Below are 25,317 nucleotides of genomic sequence, written 5' to 3'. Positions count from 1 at the left end.
GCTGCATCCCAACAAATACATGCCAGTTAACCTAACAAGTTCTTGTACTATGTTGGTTATTGTCCTGCCACTGTTTTTGTTGTTTTTTAACTGAAATAGATGTAACTCAAAAATAAAATCTTCATATTTGATATGAAAATCATAAGCCAGAACATGCACTAATTGGTGTACTTTTGAAATTTAAAATAAAAATGAAAACATCATTCAATTTGAAATCTGTCTTTTCATTCTTAGCAAAAGTGCAGAGGAGACAGCAGAGGATGTTATCAAGGGGCATAAGGGCCAGGCTGACAGGAGAGTTTTAAGTCATGGGTTTTTTTTTATATTACTTCATTTACACACCAGCTTCCTCCTCAATGGGGACCCAGTGTGGCTTACAACATTCTCCACATCTCCATTTTATCCTCACACCACCACTATGAGGTAGGTGAGGCTTAGAGTACCTGAGTGGTCCAAGATCACCCAGCAAGCATCCATGGCAAGGAGGACACCTGAATTTGTGTCTCCCTGTCCAACACTCTACCCACTGCACAATGCTGTCTCTCAATCGCAACTTGTTAGTAGTCATATTTTCTGCATAATTTTTTACTGCCTGGTAGAATCAAGTCCTTTGCTTTAAAACAACAACAACAACATTTAGCAGCTAGCCAGAATATTAAGCTTTGTTTTTTTTTTAATTAGGCAACTTCTTATGAAATATATACAAATTTTGAGGTCTCTGTATAACATACTTCCCCAGGTAAATATCAGAACAGGTAAGTGAAATTTTATACAACCAAATCTCACCCATAGTTTTTATTGTTTAGTCTCCCTTCCCTCTACCTGCGTTTAAGGTAGCTCTAAGCCCCCAAGCAAAAGAAAGCCAACAGCACAGTAAAAATAGAATAAACTCAAAACGATGAAGCAGGAAGCACTGAAGAATGATTTAGCAACACATGCAACTTCACTATTCTATTTGGTCAGACACTGTTTACATTTTTAGAAATCTACAACATCAAGATGACACACAACGAGGCACAAAAGCTTCCTCCTGACTCCGTTTTTACCTTTGTGTTCGACGAAGCCGGTTTCCACTCCTTAAATGGGGCAGAGTGAAGTTTGAGAGAACACTCCAAAAGTTTGGATCAGACATATCCATTGCTCTCCCTGTCTTTCACAAAAGTAAAGAACTAAGAGAGGAAAGCAATCCTCCGTTCGATTGTGCTTTTCACCCCGGCGAAAACGTAAACATGAACTTTTCTTAAGAACCAATTCCAAACATAGCAAAGCAGCCGGGTCCTTTTACACTTCCTTAATAGTTAAAAACTTGGTTCTCCAAAAGATTTTTAAAAACTACTCTGCTGTTCACTCTAAAGTATGTTTGCTGCCAAGAAGTAAATAACAATTACAATAGTTTTAGCCTCCCGTTCGGCTGAAAACCCTGTCGTCGTATGTGTGATTCAGCCTCTAAGGTACTTTGTCATCTGTTTGGGAGATACCATGTAGGTGAAACAGAAGGGGGAGTCAAAATTTTTGTTTCCTTTTATAGCTCTCTAGGCTGTCCTAACTGGACCATGCACTTAGTCTGAAGAAATATCATTAAACATTCATTTTTCATCAGTGTTGTATATTAAAGACTAACATGTAAGAATCACTTAAAGACTTCACCCCCAAGCAGTTTTAGAAATGAGCTCATCTTTGAGAGACTTTACCAGGATTTAAACCTGTCACCTTTGATCTCCTCTTCCTGAGTACCCAGGGGGTGAAACTGAAGTAGGGGTCTAATTTATCCCAAAAGAACACCCCCCAAAATCCCCCCCAAAATTTTATCTCTCTATTACAATTTAATATTTTTCACAAGCAGTCTAGTAGTTGCTGATATAATGGATGTTGTGGAAAACCTAGCCGTGTCATCTTGTCCAAACTGGAAGGCACTGGCAACAATTTATGAATGTTTATTTATGAATATTTCCTTCCAAAGAATCTTTATGCTACCTGTGTCTTTTTTCCATGGGTAAGTGTCAAGCCTGTGAAAACAGCCGGGGGGAATTAAATCCCTTTGCCTGTCCTGCAGAGACCCTAGTCCCATCCAGCCACCTATTTTAAACCAACAACAACTGCAAGCATTTAATTTGTATCAATTTATCGAGTGATAAGTTACTTAAACCACCCCGTATTGAGTCTGCCATGAAAACGCTGGGGGGGGGGGTCACCCCAAGGGTCAGACATGCACAGGGGATACCTTTATTTTAAGTTACTCAAAACAGAAATACCTTCTGCCATTACACCTTGCACTTGACTCCAAAAACAGCTATTTATTATGAGATCTTGATATTATTATGGTAAACATGCAAAGGAAACTTCTAGTGCCGTCTCTTAAAATAAGAACTCGGGGACCATAGGATCACAGAATCATAGAGTTGAAAGGGATGTCCAAGGACATCTAGTCCAACCTCCTGCAGGAAATTTAAATATCCTACAGGACAGCAACACCAGCAAAAGCTAGCTCAAATCAGCTTAAATATCTCACTTTGAGTAGCAGAACTGATCTTGCTCACTTGCTAAAGCCTGATTTGTAATGAGCAACGCTGAGACGTCAGTAGTATGGATGGGGTGCTCGGATGATGCATGGGAAAGTGTGACAAAGTAGACTTTTCACAGCCAGAATTCTCCACCCAATAGAGAGTTAAAAAAAATTCAGGGTGGGGCAGAAGAAGCTATGCAATGAATACAGCTACACACCCCACACTTTCTTCTGCTTCCAAGCACCTTGATACTTCACCTACTCATTAGACTCAAGACAAACATCGTTTTAACTACTGAGTCAGTGCAATACAGTGGTTAGTGTGTCAACTTAGGGTCGGGCAGACTGCGTTTTAATTCCCTGCTCTGTCATAAATTTCACAGAATGAAGTCTCTCTCTCTCCCTCCAGCTTAATCTACCAGACAGGGCTGTTGGGAGGATAAAATAGGAAAGAAAAAACCCTGTGGACAGGCTGAAACGACTGGGAGGATAGAGAGTATTAAAATATACTAGACATACAGCTTTTGCAGTTTATAGTGCAAGAGCTACACCTGTGCTACAATTATTCACTGTGCTAGATCCACCTCTAATGCCTTTATCAGTCCTGTCTTTTTCTCTTTCAAACTCGGATTACTCCTCAAATACCTTTTAAATCGTTACCAGTGCTCCTCCCCCCATTTCAATTCGCTCTCTGTCATTGTTTTCCAAGGTTCTTATTCTTATTCCTCCACTACCTTTACTGACACTTAAATTTAGTTTGCATAGGCCACTAACTCCTCTGTTTTTCTTCCTTTCTTGGTAGGAAGGGTCAGCTATTTAAAGATGTGGCAGGTCATTTTACATTTAATTGTGAAAAGGACTGAATACTATATCAAGTGTACATTCAACGCCAATAATTTCAAGTGAGTCCCCATCCATAATGCACCAGAGATAAACAATCAATGTAGATGTGGTTCTTCTGCTCTCCCAGAGCTTTCTTGTCTAGACAGGTGGTTCATCTGTTTATTTCTAAATCAAATTCTGTCCTAACTTGCTTTTACTGTTTTTTAGAGGAACATGGTAGTTCTCACAAACTAATGTCAGCTAATTAACCTGTGCCTGGACTGTACCTATTCAGAGTCCAGTTAAATCTTCATGTTCTGGAGCACTTCAAAACTTGTCCCTGGACTCTGAAATCTAAGTGCCAGGGGAATGGGTTCTAGCCTAGGTATCTGCAAAGAATGCTAGCTTTCTATCTGTCAAAACTTTTTTAAAAAATTGATGGACACTCATTCATGCAAGCCTTCACTAGCTATCTGAGGCAAATAATGAAGGCAAAGGCCTGCCACCCCATCTGATTCAGGTGGATATCTATGTTGATCTGAAGAATCTGGAGTATCTGACTAAGTGTGCATGCACACAAAAGCTTATACCCAGAATTAAATTTCGTTTTTCTTAAAGGTGCCATTGGGCTGAAACTTTGTTCCGTATCATATGCTGTTTATGAAAACTGGCAAAGGAGAAAAGAGGGGAAAAACCAACAGCAGTAAAACGGGATACTATAGAAATTCACCTCCCCAAAAAAGTTTTAACTGTAATAGCATAGCAAATGCATCAGTATTGCATTAACACAATACAAGTTTATAGCAGTGTCAATGCCAGGGTCAATATATTTTGAGTTGGGCAGCTGCCAGAGTCCACATGGTTCTTTGCTACCAACCTCCTGACTACACGCCTCCCTGAGGCCTGCACAAATATCTTTGTCTGCCTGTGCACACAAACATTGTTAGCCATACTCCCAGCTGCATATACTCCTGGGGAAAGTATGCAAGTAGTTACAGCAGCAGCACTTCATTGTGGTGGTACTCCCACACATTGCTCAACACCTGCCACCCCATGGGCACATGAGTAGGCAGAACTGAGGGCTTGGCAGAAGACAGGGGCCCCAGGACATTGTCTGGGAAACAAAACAGACCTTGGAACCAATCCTGAATAATTTCTCTCTGAATAATCCATGACTGAAGGCTAGCTCATTAACTTTTTAAAATCATTTCATTAATCATAAATAACAGATATCAGCAGATGGAAATAAATACCCACTCTCTATTGGCCTTTCATTAAATTTATCCAAAATTATTCTATACTAATTGACTTATTTATTTTTATTTTGTTTATTATATTTATATACCACCCTCCCTTGCAGCTCAGGGTGGCTTATATAGAACTTATCCCAACACAATAGTAACAGTATTCTCAGCAGCCAGTAACAACAGTTCCAGCAGTTCCATACAACAATTCCATCACCAACGGTTTCAACATTGTCAACTATGGTCCCATAGGTTGGTCAGTTCGAGGATCAGTTCATGGGAGGGGTTTCTAGGGAGCCCAGTAGGTGTTGTTGGTTTGGTCGACAACCAAATGCTTGGTGGAAGTTATAGAACTATAGAAGAATTATGAGAAACCAGAGATAAAGCAAGACACCACAGTCCTACATCCAAGCTGTTTTTATTTAAACTATCCATCCTTTCCTCAGGCAGCTGTAGCTCTGGATCAGCCTTTCTCAACTTTTTAGCCATTTTTAACCCCTGAAACATTCTTCAGGCTTCAAAAAGTCCCAGAAGTAGTGCAATCAGGCATAATATGGTTAGGAAGCATAGTTGTGTACATGCCCACTGGGGTAACTTCCACTTCCCACCCCCTCCAGGCCCATCATTGGCCAGTTTGTTTGGGGGGGAGGCAGATTGACATGACCATATATGGTCATATCACCCAATAAATGTTTAACAAATTTTAAAAATATATTAAAATTAATTAACTCCCACCAATTCAGGAAACCCTTCAAGGGCCATCAAGATACCTGGCTGAGAAAGCTTGTTCTAGGTAGATAAAAATAGGGCCATTTAAAAATATGTCTTAACATACCACTCCCCCAAAAAACCTAACAAACTATAAAGCCATCAAATGGACTTAGTCTCACCTCTTAAAAGTTTAGAGTTGAAGTCTTTTGGGAGGGGGGTGAAGTTTCAGCTGATTGTGTCTCAGTAAGAAAACATGATTCAAAGAAAATGTTATTTATTGTAAAAGACAACAATGCTATTTTACCTCCAAATCTTTGCTAAGACTGGCGGGAAGTAGCATACACTCTGTTTTAAACACTCCCCCATCCCCCAGCTCCCCTCTCTAGCCCTTTTGGGCATGAAGAGTCCAGATTGCAGGTTTCATTTGTCAGGGAGACACAATAGCATTCCAGTGGTTGGTAAAGATAACGTTGGAATGGTAACCAGGCACCTTGCCCTATAACTAATCCTCTACTGTGACAATTCATACCTAAGATACAATGAGCAGACCAGTAATAAAAAAAAAAGATTCCAAATAGCAAAAAACAGAAATGGTTTTGAAGGGGGGGGAGATGAGGCCTTCTTTAGTTCTTCTGGGAGACTGTCCCGCAGAGCTGGGGATGCCAAGAAAGCAGTGGAAGGCACTATCAGAGGGTCAACGCAACCAGCAGGCTCAGAGAGAGGTGTATGCTCTGTTTTAAAATTATGAAACTACCTAACTTGTGCTTAATATAGAAGCATTTTATCCATAGAAGCATTTTATCCATTTTTGTATTTAGCATCCATGGTTAAGCCATGGATCCATGGTTAATTCTCTGCTCAAGGACAAAGGGAAGACAGAAGAGCACTGTACCATTGACTATCTATACCAACAGTTCTCAACCGCTCTGACTAGGCGACCCCAACTGTGGTGGTGGTGGCGGGGGTGGTGTGCGCACACGTGCGGGCAGCATGTGTGTGCAACAGTATGCATCCACACATACATGCAGGTGCACAATAGTCGGGGTTGCGTGGAGGCAGCCATTGCCATGGCTTCTCCGATGCCTGCTATTGCCTGACACTGCTACCTGCCGCCTGCTGCCACCTGCCGCCATCGCTTGCAGCCACTATTGTCACGGAAACCAACCTGGGGACCCCACAGAAGGGGCCAGACAATCCCAAATGGGGTCGGGACCCCAGGGTTGAGAACCACTGATCTATACAATAATCTTATCTGAGCAGCTCGGACCTACTATATTTACCTTTATTCAATGTAGTAAATGGAGGGTGGTAATGACTTTGGTGGACTGCAATTCTGTTCCACAATAAAGGCACCCACCTGGATTGTTCTATTCTGTCACTGTTCCAATCTCATCACAAGAATGCCCTCCTAATAATTTCTGTTTTGCATATTCTGTCAAGTAACAGAAATATGGGAGCCTTTTGACCTCCTCAGGCAAACCATTTCAGAAGATGGAAGCCACATGGGAAATGGCAATTGCTAGTCTTATGGCACCCTCAGAAACAATGTTCGGATAGGTGAAACTGTCTAGATGAAGCATAGCAGGAGCTGTATTTCTGCAAGTATGAAGGCCCCTAAGGGTTGTATAGGTAAAAATCAGTACTTTGAATTGAACCAAGAGTGTCCAAAGAATGCATTGTTCTGCCTGGGGTTCAACAATAACTGGGTTGCAGTGTTCTGTAGCTTTGGGGCAGGTTGTCATCATCATCATCATCATTATCATCATCATTATTATTAATAATATTTGCTGATACCCAACTATACATATCTTTATCCAAATCTCCAGGTGATGTGGTAGAGATCCTGAATAGCTGCCTGGCTGCTATGGTTAATAGCCCCCCCCCCCATTTTAAATGAAACCCTACAAAATCAGAGGTAATGCTGGCCGGGAAAGCAGATTTCTTTAAAGATACTGCACTCCCCACTTTTGATGAAGTTCAGCTGCTTTTTGCTGACTCAATTGTAAGGCTTGTGGTTATACTGAATCCAACTTTATTACTGGGAAAGCAAGTTAATGCAGTTGCATAAAATACTTTCTACCAACTCAGTCTAGCCCATAACATTAATGAGAGTGGCATAAGCAAAATATTAGCTCTAGGCCGAAAGACCTTAGCAGTAATAGAATCAAGGTGAACACCAATAAATGTAATTGTTGACAAAGGAACCAACATGTAATTCTGACAGGGGAAACATGCCTCCATCCTTTTTATTAACCAAGCAAAACCTGAACAAAAACCAAACATCCCAACTTTAGGAATGTAAATTGTAAATTACAGCCTCATCCAAGAGCGACAGCTATTTAACTCCCAATTCAGAAAAACAATTATCAACTGCAGACTGTGTGGAAACTAAAACAGGAAACTCCCGAAACTCAGGGCAATAGTCTTCACCTACAGCATTCAGAACCCATGAGTCTGTTGTCATTCTATCCCAGGTAGGCAAAAACCTGGATAAACCCTCCCGAAAACTGAGGGTAACCTCAGGAGGTATTAACTGACAGAAAGCAGGTCCATTAGCTTGCCCAGGTGTCTTAGCAGGTAGAGCGCCTTGAGTCCACCCAGACCTGGAGTTGGCCTGCCTCCTCATTTTCTGAGGGATGTTGTTGGGAAGATCTGGCTTGAGGACACTGTTGGAAAGATCTTTGCTAGTTAGGCTGGTACTTAGGGTAATAATGAGGCTCAAATGTTGTAGACTGTGGTTGACTGATACCAAAAGATCTAGTGGTCTGCTTGTTCTTCTTAATCCCCCTTAAAAACTTACCCAGTTTACTGGAGAATAACAACGTCTTTGAATAACAAATCTCCAATTCAAGTTCTAGTTTTTGGGGACAGTGCTGTAGAACAAAGCTAGGCATGTCTATGCAGGACGGAATTATCCGCTGCATAAATGAAAGTATCAGCAGCATGTTTTGCTGAATTCAGTTGTTACTTTGAAAGTTTCCGAACCTACGTCTGGATCACTTTCACCATCAATTCTTGTTCTTTTGGAAGATGGATTAGTCTTTCCCCACAGAAGAAACTGCTATGCAGCCATTATTGCCTGGTAATTAACAATTATACGACCTAAAGAACAGAAGGAATATACCCTAATGGAAGATTTTGGGGCACCTATGTCCAGGCAACATGTTTCCACTTTTAGAAGGCAGGAGTGTCTGGATATAGGTGCCCCAAAATATTTTCAAAATAAAGCAGAACTAACAAGCTAATAATAAAATCTGCACTGGGTTTCTAACATGCATGAAATAGTTCTGCAGGGCCTGCAAAAGGCAGCTCTTCCATCAAGCCTTTGGTTGAGACCAATGGAGTTACACCAACTCAGAAGCACCTCCCAACTACGCCTGACAGATACAACATAGGATGACTATTAAACAGAAACAGCATTCATGATCAAGTAACCAATAGTTAAACATTATACTAATTGTAATTATAAATATGCTATTGTTTTCAAAATGTTAAGTTCAAAACAATTGATATATTATTATGTTTAAAGTGTTATTAGTCTAAAACTTGTGTTCTCTGTGCACCATAATGAACTGTGAGCTATAAACCTTTACTGTAAACTGCCCCCATCTGCAAGGGAAGGTGGAGGTGGAGGAGAAGGAAGAAGAGCAAGAGGTAGAAGAGAAAGAAAAAGCAGTCTAATTTACCATAATTTCTGTAAATACACATTAGGAGGAGTTGGGTTAAATCATTATTTAACATGAAACTAGATTAGTAACTTTCAATTTAATTTCTCAATGTTCTGAAAATAAAATTGGTATGTGTATATGTGGGGAGGGGGAGATATCACTTTTCAATCATTGCAGAAGTAGAAGCACAAAAAAGTAATAAACCCATATACCTAAAACTGTCCCCAATTCTTAATATAAATTTAATATAAACTTAGTTGATGTGTTGTTGTTATTGTTATATTGCTATATTGATTCTGATAGTGTTCTATGTAAATGTTCAAAAATGTTTTATGTAAACCGCCCAGAGCCGTAGGGAATGGCGTTATAAAAATATAAATAAATAAATAAATAAATGTAAATAAATAAATGTAAATAAATAAATAATATTTTCACATTGTGACTGCCAAATAAGTCTACTTCTTAAATTATAGCTAAACTGGAGACTATTTGACTATTTGACCTCATTAGATATTATGTTACTAGATTAGAAAATTGTTTAAAAATTAACAGAACCTTTGTATTACTGTAGTTGTGGTATGTCTTCCCATTTAATTTTCATTAACATTCAAAAATAAACTTAAATTATGTGCTTTTACATATGTATATGTTTCTGTAAACGCACTAAAAATTATATCTCAGGTTTCTAGTGCAGTGCAATTGAATTTACAACTGAAAATTGAATATTACTAACAAATTCATATGATGAAATATCATAGTGAAGTTTCAAAAAAAAAAAAAGTTTTGTCCTAATCACAATGCTGTCACTCCCTCTAGCGGTTAAAAAACAAGAACATGGCTTTATGGTTGTACACCATATGGACCCCAAAACCACTTTTTCATATATCCATGGAAATATTAATATCCCTCCAGATTCTGTAATCTGGATTTCAAAGACACCACCTAAGAAGACAATTTGCTCTCACACTCAGCTTATTTTGGAGGCTTCAAAATGTGCCTAAAATACCTACCCAAAATCTGAAAATATTAGAAGAGGACAAGAGAAACTCCAGCAGTACTTCCTGAGAAGAACACCTTAATTTCCACCCAAAGGGAAGGGAGAGAGACAGAGAGAAGACTTTGATGGAGTGGGAGGAGATCAGTAGGAGGTAAGATGGCCAGTGGAAATTCTGGATAAGTAAAACCAGTTACCAGAATAGATCCAAAATTATTAGTAGAAGATTTTATACAGCAAAAGAATAACTTAATTTTTAACTGAGCCTTCAAAGAGTATTTCCATGCATTGTTATGGGGAAATGTATTCTGAGATCCAAAGACCTGACTTATAGAATCATAGAGTTGGAAGGGGCCATACAGGCCATCTAGTCCAACCCCCTGCTCAACACAGGATCAGCCCAAAGCATCCTTGACAGCAACCTTTTGAAATACAACCCTTTTGTACGTTAGGGACTTGCTGTATTAAGGTTATGTCCATAACCAAATCTATTGTATTAACAGTCAGTCAGTGTTTGTTAGAATTATGTTTCCTTTAACCGAAAATAAGAATTTTGAATAACTAGACACAGAATTGAGTGAAGGGGAATTAAGAGCAGGCAACAATGGCCCAAATTAATATTATTTGTAGTAAGATTCCAAGTCTATGAAGCAGTTTGTTCTATCAGTTTGTTGCTGCAGTCCTAGGCAGCACTACTCCAGTCTAACTCCAGTGAAATCAATAGGCTTAGCCTGGAGTAACAGAGGATGTCCTGCAAGTCTGATGGCATACTTGCATCTCTGACCTATGAGACATGTTCATTCCCTGTAAGCTGCAAAGCAGCAAAACTATATCCCTGCCATTCAGAGCCCCTAAAATAAAATATATTAGAAACAAAACTTCATACAATTGATGAACCAACATTCCCCTTTCAGCCCTCATCTACTCCTTGAAAAGGAACAGTACAGCTGCTAAAGAAAGATAAAACTTTAAAACAAACATTCATTTTCTCACAGATATACAAAGCAGGATAAAACAAATCTTACAAAGCGAAAACAGGCATAGAAAGACATTACATTCAATTATTTTCTGGTGACAGCTTTATTTAAGATTGCAAGGCTCAGCTTTTAAATCTTTATAGCTGCTATTATCTAAATCGTATTCATAAAAAAGTATTCAACAGAAAAACACATGTTTATAATTTGACGAATATCAAATCAAAGGCTGAATATGGGAGACAGGCTTCACTAATTCCAAGCTACAGCAAAAAAGACCTTTTAAGCACCTTTATGCCAAACTTGCACAAGTTTGATTTGGTGAGTCACAAATGCAACAAGAGGAGGGGCTTTAAGGTAATGGGAAATATGTACCTGACACAGATCATAACACACTGTTAGTTTGGTGGACAACACGTTATGCAGGTTTTTAGTAGAATTTTATTTCATGTTAAGGCATCGACCAACATTTGGGCTAGATCAGTATATAAACTGGAAATATTTTTGTCTGTTGGTAGCAGAGTCCTTTTCTGCCACAGTGTGCATCATTCCCAATGACAACGTTTGTATACGGGTTTGTAACTGGCTAAACATAATATTCCTGTTCATTTGATCCTTATAAGTCAACTTCAGTGTCTTCATCCATATGTGCTACTGGCAGTCCTTTGTGATCCCACTGAATCAAGGATTAAAAGTTCTCAAAACAATAAATCTTTAGATCAGAGGGAAAGGAAGTATCTCCAGTTACATCTTTAAAACTTAAAATCCTGAAGATAGTTAAAGAGAATGAAAGAAAGATTGGGAAAGAAAACAGACCCACAATTTACGCCAAGTTTGCATTATTTCACATTTATGCCCCATATATGATTGAATTTACTATCAGCAGCCAGCCACCTGCAGAGGGGAGAGAAGGAAGGCTTTTCATTGAGCAGCTATCAAAGCAGAAGAACTTGGTTAATTTGTAATCTTATTGCATATAGTCTGTGACTTCTGCTAAAAACTATACATTTCCATGCTTACCAAATAACTTTCACAAACCATTTCCAACTCATTTTCTACACAAGAATTTTTCCAAAGTGCAGCTAACTTTCACGCTCACATTTTGCTATTGCTTTTCTCCCTTTCTCGTACCAGTCAGGTCACCACTGACTATCCACTTAGGTGAAACTGTTGCAATAATCAGGTAAACTTCCAAGCCGTGTGAATGCTTGGGGATGACTAGGAAATAATTAGCACAGCATGGAGTAACACTCTTTACATTTACTCTGCTCCTCCTTCCCTTCCAATCATTTCCACCACATAGAACCAAATAGGAGTACATAAAGAGCCAGTTTGGTGTAGTGGTTAGGAGCGCGGTCTTCTAATCTGGCATGCCAGGTTCGATTCTGCACTCCCCCACATGCAACTAGCTGGGTGACCTTGGGCTCACCCCAGCACTGATAAAACTGTTCTGACTGAGCTGTGATATCAGGGCTCTCTCAGCCTCACCCACCCCACAGGGTGTCTGTTGTGGGGAGAGGAATGGGAAGGCGACTGTAAGCCGCTTTGAGCCTCCTTCGGGTAGGGAAAAGCAGCATACAAGAACCAACTTCTTCTTCTTCTTCTTCATAAAGTATTTGCTTCTTTACATCCAGCCCTTAACTTTTTCGGAACTTGTGCCAGTAGTAGAAGCAAAAGCACTGGTATGAGAGGTGGGACTTCATTAGAAGAACATAGGTGAGGGAGCAACTGCAACACAGGGAATAGCATCAGTTTAGGAGAAAGCAGTGCACAACACATCAGCTAGGCAGGCAGGTGGAATGAACCTGTGATGTTTTGTTTTTCATTTTCTTTCAATAAGAATTAATGCAGACAAACAAGCCAAGCAATGAGGAGACAGAACACAAGTGGGTACAGAGAAAAGAAGAATGGGGAGATGTTGTCAGGCCATACTGAATCTGCCTGCCACTATAAATTCCCTTAGACAGGCCTTTACAGACACATTTATAATTAGAACACTTGCTAGCCTAGATCAGGACAAAATAAAATTATATTTCCTGTATTGCTGGCAACTTTTAATAAGAACTATCTAGAACGCTAGTTAATTAATTCTGCTTCAAAACCTTAAATTCACAGAACAACAGAAAATTGGGTCACCTTTCAGAACAAATCAAAATGGTATGCTTATTTTGTTAAATGAATGAAAAGCTGTGAATATGTTTGCTTTGGAACAGCTAGTTGCCTTCTTTTATTTACTATCAAACAGAAAAAATGTACAGATATTAATTAATTTTACAAATCAGACTGCCTCAGACTGCCAAACAGCAGGCATATAATATTCAACTGAAATAAAATGCAGGAAAACTAAGTAATTTATATAGTTTGTGTGGTTTTTCAGAGTGATTACGTGCACATCTGTTCACTGCAAAATAACTACTGCATCCTGGCTGCTTTGTAGTCCTGCCCAACTTTAAGTGCCAAGAGAGCATGGCGGCTGTATGGTTCATACGCTCTGAAGGCAAGACGACAGCATTAAAGCTAAGGGGGCTTAGCAGTCTCTGAAGTGGGCCTGAGAACAAGGGCAGAGCAGCTTCAAGAATTCCCAAATCTAGGTTCCCCTCAGGACAGTTCCCCAGTTTCTGGGCTGACAAACACTTCAGATCTTGTGCAGCTGCCCACAGTGAGGGATTGAAGGCATCAAACCGGAATTCCTGCAGCTTCTCTGAATCAAGTCCTGAGCCAAACTGAGGCAGGAATCCATTCTGTCAGAAGGCTGGTGCAGGAATACAAATTTGGTTAGAAAACATCTTAACATATGCTTTGTGGAATCAGTAAGACTAACAGATTATCTTTCACTTGTTTGACAAGATTTTGTTTCAAATTAAGGCCACCGCCATCCTCTCTGCCGGAAAGATACTAATGAGTCCAGAAGGGCTGTTCAAGATCCCACTTTATTCCCTCCTCTGGATAATTTACTTTCCCTGCAGCTTTTCTTCTACTAATTCCTTTGCTCTCTTAATTGTCACTTGAACAACTTCTTCTCACTATTGTGCCCCATGTATTACATGTTTTTTATCCTATCCAATTTATATCTTTATTAATAGCACACATGTTTGTAATATTCTGAGCACAACTATTTAAACAAATGGTCCTATTTTTCCTGTTTTGCATTGTTGCTGGTTAATGAATAAATTTAAGGGGAGTAGAGCAGATCAGATTTAAAAAGATTTATCCTCCAGAGATCAAATATACCAAGAGATTTTTTTTTATCTCAAGCATAATATTGTACTGGGCTGAGGATTACTGTTTAATTTTCACACTGTGAATGTCCTTATAGAGAAACAAACAGACAGCCATTGCTGAAGGATGGTTGAAGGACACTGTGGTGCAGGTTCAGTTTGTTTCTTTCTGTGTGTGTGTGTGCGCATTTGTAAATACATCAAATATTTTTAAAAAACATTAACATGGTACCCTCTCTCAGAAGAGAACCTACTTGGGTTAGTGCTATTCCTTGACATTCCTTGAGAAGTTAGGTAAGCATAACAGTATTTTTCCATAGAAACTCCTCATTCATTCAGTGACAAATCATGGACTAGTGAGTCATAAGTGATTAAAATTGTGGCTGGGAAGGATTCATGCAATGTAGCCATGTGCAGGCCAAAGCCTTTCCATTATCCCCCTTGCTGCAGCTTTTTGTACTCTCTAACAAAATTCCGTGGACCACAGGGCATCCCCAAAGTATACTTCCATGTAGCATTTGGGGGGGGGGAGGGGGGGGAGAGAGAGACACTAAGATTAGGTGACAGAGTCCTTCCATTTTGATCCTTGCCAGTAAAAGCATGCGAAACTCAAATCTTAATTTCTGACAAACTCAAATGATAGGGCAACAAAAATTGAGTCCAGTGGCACCTTTAAGACCAACAAGGATTTATTCAAGGCATGAGCTTTCCAGTGCATGCACTCTTCCTTAAACAAAATTGAACATGGATCATAAGAGTACAGATATAAGGCAACAGTCAATTAGTAGCAAGTTAGTAAAACTGTGTCGTGACTTCCAAATTACGCAGCATGATAATTCTTTGCTTGAAAAGGTAATAAGACTTTTGGATTCCGTTGTAGTTTACAAAAACACGGGAGAAATAAAAATGTCAAGGTTGGTAATTAATGGCAGACACTTTCCCAGTTGTGAAAAGAAATAATTAAGAGACTAGTTGCTTGCCCCATCCGTCTCCACCCAAATTATAGGGCTCAGCCACTGTTCCTGCTTCAGTCTTGCACAAGGAGCAGGACCTTTTTTCCTGGTCATTCATGGTATTTCCTCTGTCAATGACTTTTTCCCTTAGTTAGAAAAAAAAATCAGCGAGCTTATCTAGGTAAAACCACCACACACCTGGAATTGAGTCCAATAGCATCTTTAAGACCAACAAAAATGTATTCAAAGTGTGAGCTAAACACCTGGATCAATTTTCCTAGCATTTTGGCCGTACCAACAAGAAAGTACGCAAATGTACAGTTCTGATAACTTCTAAGATGTTTCTTTTAGAAGATGCAGCTGTAGGAAACCTTACCTCTGTAGGCAGAGGGTAAACAGGAAATCTGATTCCAATAAGAGTATACAAACTGTATAATTTATGACTAGAATGAAATGCAATTGATTGAATTAAAGAAACATAATTAGCAAGAGGCAACAGAATGCAAAATAGTTGTTTCCAAAATTAGTTCAAATTGTACTTGCTACTACTAGCATCAACTACCACCAGTCCAATAGGTTTACTTCCAAATATTATATATGTCAATGCAACTTGACTCACTTTATAACTAATTTAGAAAATGAATGTTTTGTGAATTGCATCTTTACATTTATTTTACTGAGGCACCAGGGTATGGAATGTTCCCTATTCTGCTTCTCTGTAGTGGCGCCACCTGTCCACATAGTACCCCTGGGCTTCAGACTGGTTCAGGGAGAGGATTAAACAAACCCAGACGCTCCCTTGCCCTGGCTGGTTGGCTCCATTTAATTGTTGCCCTCCAGCCTGTATCCTTCTCAGCCCTTTGAGAGCTTTCACTCCCTCAATTTCTGAGTTTTCCCCGCCATTCCTGCCCCTTTCTCCTGGCTTCCAATCAACTCAACAGCTTAGAGACCAATGAGGTTTCCCCTAAGGTTCCCTCCCATTTGACCAAGTCTGCTGCATCCTGCACAGTGCTTCTGAGGGTCCCACCCCTTCTGAGAACAATGCTCTTTCCCTCATGCCTGAACCTTCCACATGGCTTCCCCTGCCTTTGCCTTCTTCTTCCCCCCCCCCCATGTCAGCTGAGCTCCTCTTATGGTCTTTGTGCCATGGCAGAGCCGTGTTTCAGGGTTCCTGACCACCATTCCATTCTGCTATGCCCACCTGGTCAGCAGTGTCCCAGCTGTAGCATGAGGGTGAGTATGTACATCCAGTACTTTCTCTCTTGTTAGGGCACCCTCTGATGTTCAATGCCCTGGCTCACACTTTAGGCTGACAGCCAGAGCAACATCATTGGTGCACAATGGGTCACAATGTGGGTCTAATGGACCTGAGTGACTGCATCTCCCACATTGTCCCGTTCACCAGTTAAGATTGACCTCACAGGCTCTGCTGTTTGTCTGTACCTTCTGACAAAAGGAATATGGCAACCAGAGACAGAGATTTCTTAGCAGTGCCACTTGGTTATGGAATACTCTTCTTCTTGAGGCTTCCCTGGGGCCTATGTTGCTCTCTTTTAGATGCCAGGTCAAAATGTTTTTGTTTGACCAGGCTTTTAATCAAGGGATTGATCTGTTAATATTATTTTAGTCTGAAAATTTATCTTAAGCGAGCTGTTTGTATGCCCTGTATATGTTTATGCTGGGCTGAATTTTAATGCTTCATTTTGTATCATTTAATGTTGTATTTTTATTATTTTGCAAGTCTCCTCAGATAGGTTCTTGGAGAGGTGGCATAAACATTTTCTAAATCAGAATCAGAAAACAAGATGATTTTGACAGGCTAGAAAACTAAGCTAAAATGAATTTCAATACTGAAAAATGTGAAGTTCTCCATTTAGGTAGAAAAAATCATATGCATCTCTATAGGATGAGTGAGACTTGCCTTGGCAGTAGCACATGTAAAAAGAATCTGGGGGTCTTAGTAGACCAGAAACTGAACATGATGGAGCCAAGTTGTTTTCTGTTGCTGCAGACATCGGGCCAGAAGCAATGGGTTGAAATTAATTCAAAAGAATTTTCAGCAAAATATCTGGAAGAAGTTCCTGAAAGTTAGAGCGGTTCCTCAGTGAAACACGCTTCCTCGGGAGGCGGTGGGTTCTCCTTCTTTGGAAGTTTTAAAGCAAAGGCTACATAATCATCTGACAGAAATGCTGATTTTATGAAACTTAGGTAGAGGGGGTGGGCAGGAAGGGATGTGCCAGTGTTTGTCTCTTGCATACCCAGGAAATGGATGATTGCCACTATGGGATGGTAGGTGAATTCCCTCCAGTCCAGGCTGAATTCTGGAGATTTTTGGTAGGAGGGATCACTTGGGCATAAAATTGGGGTCACTGTGGGTAGGCAGGTAGTTGTGAGTTCCTGCATTGTGCAGGAGGTTGGACTAAATGACCCTGGAGTCTATGAGTAGGAGTTCTAATTCTCTGAAAAAATTACTTTTCTTAAATTGCATATTAATTAACTGTAGATTCATGAAGGATTTCCTTGTTACAATATCCTTATTCCAAGAAAAAATATGGTCTAATTATTTGCCTATATTATTTGCACTATATTATTCTATAGTGGTGAACTCTTCTGGGGACTGAAAGCTCAGCTTAAACAAATGTACAGGTCTATATCATGATGAGTACCCAGCTTGCTGGGGGGTAAACGGTAATGACTGGGGAAGGCACTGGCAAACCACCCCGTATTGAGTCTGCCACGAAAACGCTGGAGGGCGTCACCCCAAGGGTCAGACATGACTCGGTGCTTGCACAGGGGATACCTTTACCTTTACCTTTATATCATGATGTTACAAATTAGTAGCAATTACAGAATTAATGTAATACTTTCAAGTAGTAGGGTGTATGTTGTGCAAAAATAAGTTGATCCATCAAATATGAAATGACCAACATGGCAACCCTAGCCCCTATTACACCATGAACCCTCAAACCTATATTAGAGATATACCATACTGCGACAATGCATAAAGTCGTACCTGGAATAACAGTACCAACATATTTTGTTGATAGGTGGTTTAGAACAACATACAATTGACCAAAATACGGTCTGTTGGTATATTGTATCATAGGGAGGGTTTCTAAAATGGCTTTCCTGGTTTGAGCTCATAAATATTATTATTTGGTAGTCTGGTAATAATTTACAGAAATTGTCTTTATATGAATATCACACTCAACAGTTCCGATCACTCAATTATTAAAAAAAGCTAGCATGATAAACGCCTATCTCTTAACTCCTCAAACTGACATGATTCAGTCCCAGGGGAAGGGGGTGTTCACGTTTGCTGCTTTTCATTTGATGGTGAACACATCAAATAAGAACTTGTATGTATGTAATACCACTATGAAAACTTTGGTTGCAATGTGATGTAACAGTTTAATAAATCCATCAGTCTGTAGAAAACATGCACCACAGATAAACTATGAACACAACTCTCATATTATTTGTCCCTGAAGGCCATCTATAGTGTCATACATCAATATATTAATGAAGCTAAGGTTAAAAAGGGATGAGGAATTGGTTAAATCAGTAACGTCTGGTAAGGCAAAATGAAGTTGGGATTTTAAAAATCTTTTAGGAGTATGGTATATTTTATAGATGTTTTTGTACTTCAAACATAACATATATTGTAGCAGAGACAATTCTTCATATGCTGCAAGATGAGGCAACAAGCAAGCAAGGAGGCAACAAGCGATATGTATATATCTCAATATGCGCACAAATTACCTCTTAACTTCTTTTGTGTAACAGAAATTCTCAAGAACTAGGCTGAAACTATTGTTAGCATACCAGAAACCAACATACCAGAACCAACAAAACATAATTTCAGAATACTGAAATTCACAAAAACAAAGCTAAGAGCTGTAAATAATCCCTGACTGAAATATTGATCTGGCAGCCTTAATCATAACCCACCAAAATTGTGAGCTTCTGGGAAAGGGGTCAAATTGCTTCTGAAAGGATAGAGCAAACTAAAGTGTTTCAAGTAGGGCATAAATCTTTGGTCTACGTTCAAGTGGTATGATGAAACACAAAACTGTCAGTGACAAGAAACTGGAAGGTATTAAGCACTTTTAGGAGATCAATTATAAACCAGACAATTTCCTAATCCAAACCCACAAAGGCCATCACTGTTACCGTTTGCGATGCATACTAAACAAAAACTTTACTTTGGAAAGAATTTTTTTAGAATCACTCATACTTCTTTAGCTGGGCATGCATGCATAAAGATTTAAATTAGACACCACTTTCTTCTTCCTAAAATGGAAGAAAGAATTGCAACAATGGAAGTTGACTTGCTTACCTCCAAAAATGAAAAGCGAACAGAGGACTGCATGGACTGCAAGGGCTTGTTGGGGTTGGGCTCAGACTTCTTGGGGTGAGACTGAAAGTTAAAATAATGCCATCTCTAGTAAGCAGAAGCTCAATAGAAATATTATAGTACGCTGAATTTGGTGGGCTGGGCCTTAGAAACAGTCAGGCAACTAATCTCCTCCTTTCATTCAAAACCAATATTGTTAGAATTATTTAAACCAGGGGTAGTCAAACTGCGGCCCTCCAGATGTCCATGGACTACAATTCCCAGGAGCCCTTGCCAGCATTCGCCAGCGAATGCTGGCAAGGGCTCCTGGGAATTGTAGTCCATGGACATCTGCAGGGCCGCAGTTTGACTACCCCTGATTTAAACTGATGATGATCATGACTAAAAGAGAGAGAAATCTGTAGCAGCCTTCATGTTTGACAATTTCAAGAATTCTTTACCTAACTGGACCAAAAGAAATTACATATCTAACAGTTAAACACAACTTTAAGGACAATGTTACTTCACTGTAAATGCAAACATTTTTAAAGAGACCTAGGTATATTTCAAATATTAATGAAAAATTAAGATAGCTCCATAAGTTCAAACCTGAGTGAACTCATGCAGACATAAACTGACACTGAAAAAAGAGTCAACAATTTCAAGAGAACTAAAGGCCCTAAAATTTGAATTCTCATATATATAAAGCTCTGGAGATTAAAAACAAAAACAAAAAACAGTGGTGTGACTTACAAAAAAGTGTCACTTTCCAAAAGGTTTTGAATGGTCAAAAATTAGAAATGTTTTCTTTAAAAAATTGGAATATTATTCTGAAATATTACTTTCTATACCGCATTTCCCTGAGACGGCCCTCAGGGCGGTCTAGTAGAAGAGGCAAGATGTGACTCTATAAATCTAAAGTTTGCTTCTGATAGACTGAATCACTACGCCAGTTTGGTATAGTAGTCAGGAGTGCGGACTTCTAATCTGGCGAGCCAAGTTTGATTCTACGCTTCCCCACATGCAACAGCTGGGTGACCCTTGGGTTCTCCACAACACAAATAAATCTGTTCTGACTGAGCAGTAATATCAGGACTATCTCAGCCTCACCCACCTCACAGGGTGTCTGTTGTGGGGGAGAGGAAAGGGAAGGGGATTGTAAGCCACTTTGAAATTCCTTTGGGTAGAGAAAAGCAGCATATAAGAACCAACATTTCTTGTTCTTCTTTTTGTTTAGAAGCCAAATGCGGTTCTATTTCAGAAGTGCCATTAAAAAGAAAACTTACTAGAGACTATGATAAATCCTAGAACTGCAACACTGAAATATATACACATGATGTTCAATGTGTTGGTAAAACTTTGATCATGTTCATATCTGTAAATGATACCAGTGAAAATTTTGTGCCATTGTGCATGATTCAGTCTATCAGAAACAAACTTTAGATTTATAGAGGCATGCTCTCATCTTGCCTCTTCTACTAAACCACCCTGAGCCCTCAGGAAAAGGTGGTATAGAAATGTAATACATACATAAATAATTCCATGCAAATTACTTATACTGGAGATTTCCCATGATTCTTTACCTATTTAAAAAACTCTCCTAACTCAACAATAATATTTATCTAAGACAATTTATCTTGTCTCTACTAGTAAGCCCAAAGAAGCAAGAAGAAAGGCATAAACAAACTACCAGTCTTAAATTACCAAATTCAAACTATTCTGAGCAAAGGTGAATAAGAAAGCTGTGCATAGATGATCTGTAACTAGCTAAAGAAAAAATGAGAAAGAATAAGTAGTAGAAGAAGAGTTGGTTCTTCTGCAACCCGTTCTTCTGCAGAGGTCTAGAAGAACCTGGCCTCCTTCAGAAATAAAAAACTGACAAAACAGAATTAAATACTTATTTAATCAAAACAAATTCTCCAAAGAAAAACAGCCAAAGTTTGAAAAATCTCATTCCTCACTAAAGTTTTGGTATTAGAAAAATCAGAAAGGTGCATTTAAGGAGCAAAAGAGGACCAACAGAAGTCTGACAGAAGACTTCTACAAGCAAAATTAAAAGCCAAGTCATAATTAAAAGTTAAGGTTACTAGGCTTTTGACAGAAGAGGTAAAACAATATAATGGATACTTATGTCTTGCAAATTTTGTCATTTAACAGCATTGTTAAATGCACGTTTATATTAAAGCATAACATCTGTACAATGTAATGATGGAAGATAAAAAATGACAAATAATAAATGTCAGATCCTATCACATCACAAAACTAAGTTTTGTTATATGACAGGTAGTAAAGTTCCACTTGAAGTCTTTAAATTCCACATGTACATCAACATTCTAGCCTACCAATTTCTTAGAACTATACCAACTTAAAAGCCAAAAATCAACATGAAATAATGTATCTATAAATTATACCTATATATTACATTAAATTCTAAAATGAAATCCTGAATTTATTAACAGGTTTTTGTGTGATCATTGAGAGATCTGAAAACTATTAAAATGCCATTTTTGAGAATAGGATCAATATTTTCTAACAGCTAACACTGAAAATGGCATAATGTACAAAACATATATAAACCTATGTTGCATACTATGGTGTAGGCTTAGCAAAATGGTTCATAGCAAAACAACCTCATCTTATAGCTAACCTGTTATGTACAGCAAAGACCAGGCATCTGAAATTCCTATTTAAATATTTGTAATACTGACTGCATGCATATGTATATGTGCATACATGCACAAGCACACACACACTCATGCAGCAAGTATGTGTGGGACAAAAGCATATTTGGATTAGGTTGATTAATTCAGAACCAAATATGCATATTTTTATGTAGCTGTTTTAAAAAACGCAAAACAAGACGCATAAATAAGTCCATCAGCTCTAAAACAGCATTAAGTAAACAAAGCTCTTACCTAGCCAAACATATTTGGTGCAAAGGCTAGAATACCAAGCAGAAATTTCAGAATGCAATACAGTTCACCAGTATTCTGCTGTTTGGTAAAACATAGATCATACGCAATGAATTTTCACAAATAGCATTCGTCTTATGTTCTAATCTCTTGCAGAGCTCTCTATTATTCAGCAGAGAAAGAGGCCTTTCAAAAAGGCAGCACTGGGATAAACAAACAGTTACAGAGAAGGGGAGGAAAAAAAGAAACACCATGGCCTACTGAAGCATTCGTCGTATGTTTTTAGGAAGCTTAGATTCATGCATTCGGATTCAGCAACTTTGAATACGAAGCTTTGTCTAATCTAAAAGATACTGCAAGATCCTGGCTTCAGACGCACACATTTGCAGAAAGCAACTGCAATACATTTTGAAAATGTTCCTGCAACCAAAAGCTGCAGTGCTCTGAGCCTGTCAGCACAAACGTATGTTAAATAACTACAGCTTGCACAAAAGCTAGTGCCATGCAGAAAGCATTAAAATATTAAAGGCAGACAATACTTACTCCAAGGTCAGCCCTGGAATTTGCAGCCTTTCCCGTTGGGCTTTCATGGCTGTTACATTATCACATTCTACTGTAACCATGACACACACTCAGTGGCAGCATCCTGGTGATGACAGAGAGCCCAAATGAGCCACTATAAAGGAATGGACTAACAATCTCTTGGGGAGGGAGCACTGCAAGTTTGGGTCCTTCCACTTCTAGCTGTCATGAAGAAAGATCAGCTGCTTTTTTCCAGATTAGCCGCAAAGCCTGCTGCACTGATTTTGCTAGCAGAATGAAGGCTTCATGTCTGTGTATCAAGCTAATCATTTCCAATATTCTAAGAAGCAGTTTCCCTTGCTGACACACAGACTTTTCACTTTGAGGAATGGAAGTCCACTCGCCACACAAGCTGTCAGATTAGAATAAAAATTTTAAAAGCAGCAATGTGCATTTAAAATGTTACCCTTTAGCAAACGTCTAACATTCACCACCCTTTACAACCCCATCAAAAAGGATTCAGCTGTTTAGGTCAAAGGATCCTCCTCTCCCACAACATTATTCTCCTTCTGCAGAAAAATCATAAGATCAGGTCCATTCTTTCCCCTTGAATGCAGAAACTTGTAATTTAGAGAGGAGCAGATGACGTTGAAGCACTGCTGTTCTTCAATTCATGATTGAAAGTTAATCACCTTACTTGGACAAGCTTGTAGCTAGCTGCTAAAAATGGAAATACTATAAATATTTTAATAAAGAAAGACAGGAGCGAGAAAGAGAAACTAACAAGCTTTTCACAATATCAGTACACGGCATGCTCACAGGACTTGTTTTTGTAAGTTTGTTTTTCAATAATCATAGATATTTTTAACTCATAATATTATTAAGCAGCCAGAGACATTTTGAGACTATTGCTCTTTTTCAGCCATCGTGGCTGTACACACAAGATCCACTAACAACTCCATATTCAATGTCCAGTTTTATTGGTTGCTGAAGTTCTATGAACTTGTGCCTGCTTTACTCCTTTGGGGTATCTTTACCTTCATCTAGAGTTACCAGGTCCCCTCTGGCCACTAGAGCTGCCAGCTCTAAATTGAAGAACTCCTGGAGATTGGCGTATAATGCCATAAAGGGCACCCACCAAATCATCTATTTTCTCCGGGGGAACTCATCCCTGTAACCTGGGGATGAGCTGTAATTCTGAGGATCCTCAGGTCCTACCTGGAGTCTGGCATCCCTACCTTCATCCCAAGGAAAGGGATATACAGTTTACACACAGAGATGTTCTTCTGAACTGGTGACTGTGATATTCCAAGGTTCCTCTGGACACTACATATCAGAATCACAAAGGATAAATCATATGCAATGTGTTGCTCCAGCTCTACATTTATGGATGCCAGTTCCCATGTGAGACCTGGGGATCCCCTGGAATTATAGCTCATCTCCAGACTAAAGAGATCAGCTCCTCTAGACAAAATGGATGTTTTGGAGGATAGATTTCATATCATTATACTCCATTGAGGTCCCTCCCTACCCACTACCATCTCCACCCCCAAAGTCGCCATGCATTTCCCAACCAGAGCTGGCAACCGTATATACATTAGGCTTCAATTCATGAAACATGCAAAATGCTAATGGTTGCCACTACTTACTGGTTTAAAGAGCATTTGGCTTCTGAAATTTAAGTAAAACATATAAAACTCCACAAAGCATTTCTCACAACACCTTTACACTATTTCATTGGTTCCAATCCACCATGAACTTTCTCACCTCCTTCTGCAGCTCAAAGTGCTCCTCAAATACTGTTCCTTTGGGGCAGGAGCACCAGAGATCTGCAAAAGGCTAGGGAAACACCTCCCTTTGCCATCTGCTGAAATCCTCCAAAGGATTTCAGTCCATAACTTTAATATACATTGCCACTGATGCAAGTCAAATGAATGGAGGTATCTGGGGTCTTTCAGGCACCCGTTATGATTCAGTGACTGAAATACACACAGCAGCTTCCATCTATCATCTTGGTTTCAGAAACTCAGGCAGCTAAAGCCCACCTACAATCTGTCACTACTCGTAGTCACAATTCTGCCATCATGTTAGGAGGCTTAATGGAATTAGGCTCTATCAGTAAGTGTGTTAGCCACCATCTTGTTTCCCTCAGTACAACAAAGATAAAGAATGTTTGGACAAAAATATACAGCCTCCATACTGTAGTTAAAAGGTGAAATATTTTAAAAGGCTGTATTCTACCAATCGTTTTAAAAATCAACCTACATATGTTCTGTGTATCTGCCAGCTAGCCTGAGCAGCGGAGACATAATTAGTAAACTGTCATGTAAGAGAGAGATAACAAGTTGGGCTCAGTCCCTTTGACCTCAGAAGAATCCCTCCCAAACCCCTGTGACTTTAGGAGCTCCAACTTTCCTAAAAGACTACTGCCTGGAAGCTCAGGCTTCTATGACATCACCA

The 25,317-nt window shown here is 39.3% G+C and overlaps 1 protein-coding gene across 12 annotated transcripts in view; it reads right to left on the bottom strand.

Moving 5' to 3' along the window:
• MAST4 (microtubule associated serine/threonine kinase family member 4) overlaps positions 1–25,317 on the bottom strand; it is a 275,824-nt gene that overhangs the window by 123,454 nt on the left and 127,053 nt on the right. For 2 of the 12 annotated variants that reach the window (XM_077347286.1, XM_077347289.1), the window contains exon 1: positions 1,047–1,454. The exons of 8 other annotated variants lie outside the window; for them this stretch is intronic. In XM_077347286.1, coding sequence (XP_077203401.1) covers positions 1,047–1,138 — 92 coding nt within the window. In that variant the 5' untranslated portion in view covers positions 1,139–1,454. Of the gene's footprint in view, positions 1–1,046; positions 1,455–19,426; positions 19,508–22,878; positions 22,982–25,317 lie in introns of those variants that run through there. 2 more of the 12 variants (XM_077347283.1, XM_077347288.1) reach the window with 2 other exon arrangements.

Source organism: Paroedura picta, chromosome 7 (genome assembly GCF_049243985.1).
Source record: "Paroedura picta isolate Pp20150507F chromosome 7, Ppicta_v3.0, whole genome shotgun sequence".
In the NCBI taxonomy this organism is placed as follows: domain Eukaryota; kingdom Metazoa; phylum Chordata; class Lepidosauria; order Squamata; family Gekkonidae; genus Paroedura; species Paroedura picta.
Note: the sequence above shows the minus strand (reverse complement) of the source record. Positions and strands in the feature narration are given on the sequence as shown.